This window comes from Protobothrops mucrosquamatus, unplaced genomic scaffold (genome assembly GCF_001527695.2).
Source record: "Protobothrops mucrosquamatus isolate PMUCROS unplaced genomic scaffold, P.Mucros_1.0 scaffold2473, whole genome shotgun sequence".
Lineage (NCBI taxonomy): Eukaryota > Metazoa > Chordata > Lepidosauria > Squamata > Viperidae > Protobothrops > Protobothrops mucrosquamatus.
The window spans coordinates 161836-168868 of record NW_015388543.1 but is presented as its reverse complement, the minus strand read 5'-3'; the positions used below and the strand labels follow the sequence as shown (position 1 = coordinate 168868).

General features: G+C 37.4%; 1 protein-coding gene across 1 annotated transcript in view; it reads left to right on the top strand.

The window, feature by feature from the left end:
- Positions 1–1021: 1021 nt before the first annotated feature.
- ELP3 (elongator acetyltransferase complex subunit 3) overlaps positions 1022–7033 on the top strand; it is a 93593-nt gene continuing 87581 nt past the window's right edge. Inside the window, exons 1-4 of the mRNA XM_015825066.1 lie at positions 1022–1116; positions 2071–2209; positions 4093–4163; positions 5450–5513. Of these exons, the coding sequence (XP_015680552.1) occupies positions 1040–1116; positions 2071–2209; positions 4093–4163; positions 5450–5513 (351 nt within the window). The 5' untranslated portion in view covers positions 1022–1039. The remainder of the gene's footprint in view (positions 1117–2070; positions 2210–4092; positions 4164–5449; positions 5514–7033) is intronic.

Below are 7033 nucleotides of genomic sequence, written 5' to 3'. Positions count from 1 at the left end.
CCTGTATTCTAAGCCTGTCTTCTGGAGTGTTGGCTATTCCTGCCAGCTTGGTGTCGTCTGCAAATTTGATGAGTTCCCCATCTATCCCCTCGTCCAGATCGTTGATGAAGATGTTGAAGAGCACTGGGCCCAGAACAGAGCCCTGGGGCACCCCACTACACACTTCCCTCCATGTAGATGCGGTTCCATTAAGGACCACACGCTGAGTACGGCTGGTCAACCAGCTACGGATCCATCTGGTGGTGATGCTGTCTAACCCGCATTTTTCTATTTTCTCAAGTAGTAGGTTGTGATCTACTTTGTCAAATGCCTTACTGAAGTCCAAGTAAATTATATCCACAGCATTCCTCTGGTCCACTAATTTTGTCACTTGGTCAAAGAATGCAATAAGATTTGTCTGGCATGATCTGTTTTGGACTAGACGACCTCCAAGGTCCCTTCCAACTTTATTATTATTGATCATCACACAGTCAGCCAGATGTTCAGACTGGATTTGGCATTTTTGTCTACCTATTGAGTCCTTACCAAGGACCTGGGATAGGCAGATGTGGATGTTTGATGGTATTACAGATATTATCGCAGGATGGAAGCAGTTCCTAGTAAGGCCGCCTTTTGCAATTGACTAATGGCAAATTTGTCAGTGCCAATGGTGTTCAAGTGGTGCTCCAGTTGTTTTGGGATTGCACCCAAAGCGCCTATTACTATTGGTACTACCTTTGCTTGCTTTTGCCACAGTCTTTCTATTTCTATTTGTAGGTCTTTGTATTTTGTTATCTTCTCCAGTTCTTTCTTGCCTATTCTGCTATCTTCAGGCACTGCCACGTCCACTATCCAGACTTTTTTGTCTTTCTTATCGACAATTGTTAAATCCGGGATGTTATGTTGCAGGTGCTTGTCTGTTTGAATTCTGATGTCCCAGAGATGATGATGATGATGATGATGTCTGAGAGAGCACAAGTCAGTTTACATTTGTATACTTGCACAGATTCTTTCATAACCTTTTACTTCTGTTTTAGGAGATCTCAGCCGAGCAGAACTCATGATGATGACTATAGCTGATGTCATCAAACAACTCATTGATGCCCACGATGAGGGCAAAGATGTGAACTTAAACAAGTGAGTTGCCTTCTCTTTCTTCTTTGCTCTGCAACATTTTACTGTTTCTGTCTTCCCCACTTTAATGGGAAAGGCTGTGCCCTGTAAAAGGTTTGTATCTGAAGTTCTAGAGAGCTTATTATAGCAAACCTAGGTTGGATAGAAGGCTGGTGTATCATATTTTAATGAATAGCAAAAAGGTAATTGGAGATAGGCAGTACTACAGACCTCTGTGCCATGAGCAGCTCTTTAGTTGATCACCAACACCTTCAAAAATCCACTGACAACCAAAGCAGCTCGTGGAATACCGGTTGTTTATGCATTTAGTATCACATCATTACTTGTGATACTGAATTCTAGACTGTAGCTTCTGAGTTAATCTCACAGACAGCCCCATATATGGAGCAATGCCATCCCATCCAGAACCAAAAATATATTTTCAGATCTAGGCAGTCCCTAAATCATTAGCCACTCAGTCTTGCTAGTTTGAGCTTAAGTTTGTTCCTCTCTTTCTAGAACCTAAGATGCTGAGATAGAAGCTTAAGAGCATCATTTGGCCAGCCCAAAGATTAAATAAGTGCAATAATCTATATCTAACCCCTTGCTAATAGACAGCCTCACTCAGTGGCTTCATGTAGATATTGAATTGGATCAGAGAGAGAAGAAATTAAATCATAAGACTCCATCCAAAGACAAGAATATAGGGCTGGAGCTCTTCCCTCCTTTTAGTGCCAACTTTTTTTGTATTTGTTATAGCACACTCCAATGTAATTGTATTGAAGAAAAACATATATAATAGACAGAAGCAACCTGAAGCTTGTTGGTTATTATTGACCACAGCATTAACAATCTCTTACCAAGGCAAGTTCAAATATTGATACGGACTGACATGAGTTGAAATCCAAATCATCTGGAAAGCACCAGGTTGCCTCTCCCTGTTGTATAGCCTCTAAATTGCATAGCTTTCAATTTCAGGATTAAAACAAGGACGGCTGCCAAGTATGGCCTTTCAGCACAGCCACGCCTGGTTGACATCATTGCTGCTGTCCCCCCTCAGTACCGCAAAGTGCTGGTTCCTAAGTTGAAAGCAAAACCCATCCGAACTGCTAGTGGGGTAAGTCTTTGGGTTTTTTTCATGCATAAGGTCCCAGAGTCTGTGATAAGAATTTCCACCTGAAAAAAATCAGTGCTATATCTGAGATCTTGGAATCTATTTCCAGCCTGAATATATCGAAGGATACGAGATCTGAACATTGCAGAATTTGTTTGTTTTTTCTTAAAATCTGATATTCCCCACTTGGAACTGTGTGCAAGATATGCATAAACATAAAAATAAACTATATACTTAGAATTAAAGAATACAATGACTTTGAACAGCTGCTGAGCACATGAAATTGCTAAGAATGAAAAGTTAATTTTGTGTTGCCTTAAATAACTTTAATGTGTAGAGAGGAAGTAATTTTGTTGTTGCAATGAACATTTGTTGCTGTGTGACAATAAATCTACCAGAATATTCTGAGTTTGCCATTCCTAAAGTATGGAAATAGATGGGCTAGTGGTCTAACTCTGGCCTGTATTAAGGCAACTTCAACTTTCTGCTCTAAGAATATAATGTTTCCCTAGTTTTATATTTTTCCTAGGTAAATTGTTAATCTTTTCCAGTTAGTTTAACAGTTACTGTTTTGGCTTGCCCAATAGATGTAATTGTCAAATCATCACAGATATGCATAGGGCTATACACATTTTTTGAATTCAAATCCTTTAAAATTTAAAACACCTGTCACAAAATGCCCCTCTTTAAGTGCAAAATTATTTGCAAGTTTGTGTTTCTATTTGCACTTGTTTACAGTTAAAAAGTTATCATTGTAGCCTTTTTAGTACTTACAGCAATATTGCATGGAGAAACTCAAATAGATTGAACTTCTCAATCTAAAATTATTAGATTTTGCAAAATCATTATTGACAGACCACAACTTTGCCTGCCACACTTACAGGGAGAGAAGAGAATTTTCTCTTTAGGTGAAAGTAGTGTTGTTCAAGCAGTTATAGTCACACATTGATTTTCTTCCTTGACCATTTTGTATCCCCAATATTTATTTGTGTAGCTTCAGAGCAGTTTGGGAGTAGATTTTGGAAGTGCAGGAAAGAATTTCCACTTGCTCTTGTTTTATCAGCTGAATAAATTCAACTGATAAATACCTTCAGTGAAGAATGTTTTCAATGTATGAAAACTATCATCTGAGGAATATTAGCTAAACATTTTATATATTTTTAAAAAAATAACCTCACCTGCTTTCCAACCCCCCTCACTATCTTGCTGAATGCATGTCTCAGCTTGGATATTGCTTAGAAGATTAAAAGAATGGCAGAGTTTGTCTATTTTAATTACGGTAACTACTATTTGAGATTAAGGTTTTGTTGCAGCAGTTAATTTAGTTTGCTGCCCATCTTTGAAGCGATTTGATTTCAGAAGGGTATCTGCCTATAAAGGATAAACAAGAGTAACCTCCTCAAACTGAACTTTGCTCCAGCTCTATATAATGTTCTTGAGAATATATGCAAAGGATTTCTGATTGTTACTGCCCTGGAACTGGTATCTCATTCATATACTAACCAATCCTTGTTAGCTTTATGAGATCAGTCAAGGCTTGCTAAATGCTGTAATTTGTCATCCAATGGTAAGGCAATAAATAATAAAATTAATCTATAGAGAGTAGGCACAGTACTATTCTATACTATATAAATCTTCTCAAAAATATGTTCTACTGAGTCTAAGGTAATGTACTTTGAAAAACAATGCTTGTAAAGTTGTAAACTTAAACAGAGCTTCCTTTAGTGATTTTCAGGAAAAGTTAAAGTGATTAGGGAATAGCTTCAGGATGTTCTGAACAGAACAGTTGTTTTAACCATTCCTTCAATTGTTGAGGATTGCTGTATTTGCTGTATACAAAAAGACCAGATATTTAATAACTTCTCTGCAATACTCCTTTCTTTCAGATTGCTGTTGTGGCAGTAATGTGCAAACCACATAGATGTCCACATATTAATTTCACAGGAAACATATGCATGTGAGTATGCCTAATAACATGTCAGAATATCTTAACTACCTAGCCAAAACATAGATTTTCTTGTTTGCTTGTTTTTTACTTTTTCTTGTTTAGAATCTTTTGTACTGGAGTAAAAAATAAATATGAAGAATGCATTAAAATATTCAGCTTCATTTAAAAATAAATTCCTAATAATTGTAAACATCTTTTTTTTAAATAATAGGCTATGCTCTTTCTTTACACTTATCTAAAATGAGGCTTGCATGCATATGTTATTATTTTTCTGTAACTATGGTACCTGTTCTTTAAGACAACCTTTTGGGCACCAGGGACCAGTTCCTTGGAGAGAGGTTTTTCCGCGGACCGTAGGGGGTGTGGTTTCACATGCTGCCTGCATCCCATGGATGGGGCTTCACTTGTTTGCACAGACCAATTCCTGGCATGCTGCTGCCTGGTGCCGGTCCACAGACCAGGGGTTGGGGACCCCTGCTTTAAGATACAGGTGCACAACTTTTTTCAGGCCAATGGCTAAACTTGGCATTTGATAGTTGTAACAAGAGTATTCTAAAAAGCAGATATAGCCTAAATGTAGCCTTATTTTCATGTCAAGTTTCAAACGTGAAGGGACTCCAGCCATCTTTTAGGAAACAAAAGTACTGAGTAACTGCAATTCAGTGCTTTGTTTTTGTAAGTGTGCTCAGGTGATGGATTTTTGCAGGATGTTTTTTTTAATAGTAATATGGGCCTGAGATTTCAACCTTGCTTTGTGGAGTTGGGAACAATTTACATATAGATTTGGTTTGCACATTATATTAAACAATGTTTTTTCTAATAAACAACTATGATTTATAACCACAATGGCTGTTGCACATAACACTCTGAGCCAGTGCCAAAGAAACTACATTATACTGTAGCATAATACAGCCATGAATTTTTCTAGTAATCCTCATTATCAACTTAGCCTTGTTCATGAAACAAGGTTAGGGTTGGTTTTTCTAGTACATCTGAAGACCCAAACCAATCTTTAAATTGGAAGGTTTCTGGTTCAATTCTTTCTACGGTCTTGAAGTCGATCAGTAGCCTACATCGAATTCCTTTCCTCCTCCTGCTTCCTAGAGGCTGGATCTATTTAGGTCAATAGCCTGCTTCCTACAGGGGTTACTTTGAACATCCATTGAAACAGTTCTTTTGCCTTCAAACATTCTGCTATTCATTTAAATGTACACAGTCTATAGGTTGCCAACCCTTGCTTTTAATAATATACTCAACCTCTAGCTATGATTTCATTTTTTTTCTTGAAAATGTAGATACTGTCCTGGAGGGCCTGATTCTGACTTTGAATATTCAACACAATCTTACACTGGATATGAGGTACTGCTATCATGGACTTGTTGGTCCTATTTCAGGAAAAAAACAATACATTTACTATAAACCAGAATATCAGAAATATTAGGGGAGGACCAGTTTATTTTACATTCATAGAATAGTGTTGGATTTGTTTTTTTCCCCCTTTCTTTCAATATTTCACAACTGGAGTTCTGTCTGATAATTATTAGTCTCAAGTGCAAGAAGTGTGAGATGGTCATTCTTAATATAATATATATATATATCCAAAACACAGTTAGAAATGAAGAGATGGTTGTGGGTACAGATAAATATGCTTTCTACATTGTTGTACTGACACTGTTAGAGTGATACAACAGCTTCCCCAACCTACTGGTCTTCTGGAGTATGTTGGATTTTATCTCCCCTAATTCTTATCCAGAATAGACAATGCATGTGAAGGACTTAAGTTCAAGAACTACATTTGTGAAGTAGTATATTAATATATTAAGACTTTTTCAAATTGTGTCTCCAAAAGTGTTCCATTACACCTCCCCTTATCTTCAAGTAACATAGCCACTAAGAGTGGTGTCTGTTTTTAAAAAGACACTTAGTTTTTTATTGATAGTTGACTCTGTCTGGCTATTTGCTGAAGTCTGATATATGAACTAGAAGCAACTGTTTAAGAAATTACGTTGAGTCAGATCTCTTTTCCCATAACTCCTTAATCTATTCATCTAGCATATCCACACCACATACTTTGGATTGTTTTGAAAATGGAGATTGTATATAATTATTCTATAATTACTCTATTAGATGGAGACCTATTTATAAAATCCCATTTGGTCAGGTTTCTAGAACTCTTCTGGACATTGCTACTTAAGTGTCAAATTTAATGTGATAGAATTAATTATTAAATAGCAGAATGGTCATCTTCTTTGCAGCATGTAATTTACATTTACATTACATAAATTTTAGTCTATATACTGAATCTGTTAACTTTTTTTTAATATACTGAGCACTATTTTTGAACAAGATTGTGTAATCCTCAGTCCACTAAAAGCCCTATACTCCTGATCTGGCAAAAATAAAATGTAATAGTACAGTACAGTTCAGACTTTGGATTTGATGTATTATTTGCCATCAAGTCAATATCGACTCTTAACAAACACATAGATTTTCTCAATCTGTCCATAACCCAAGAGTTCAAGTCTTCACGGAGTACCATTTGCCACTGTGAGTGAGTCCATCCAACTTGCTAATGGTTGTTCTCTTCTTTTTCCTTCCACCTGAGTCAGCATTAGAATCTTCTACATCAGGGATGTCAAACTCACAACGTCATGTGACGTGTCATGACTTTTTTTCCATTGCCGGCAATGGGGTGGGCACGGTTTCGCCATGACGCATCTGGCCCACGGGCCGGCAGTTTGACATCCCTGTTCTACATACAACTAATTGTCAACGCTTCTTTGCAGGAGGGTGTCTTCCCCGCGGCCCTTAAGGAGGCCGTTGTGAGGCCCCTCCTCAAAAAGCCTTCCCTGAACCCAGATGAGTTGGCTAACTATCGC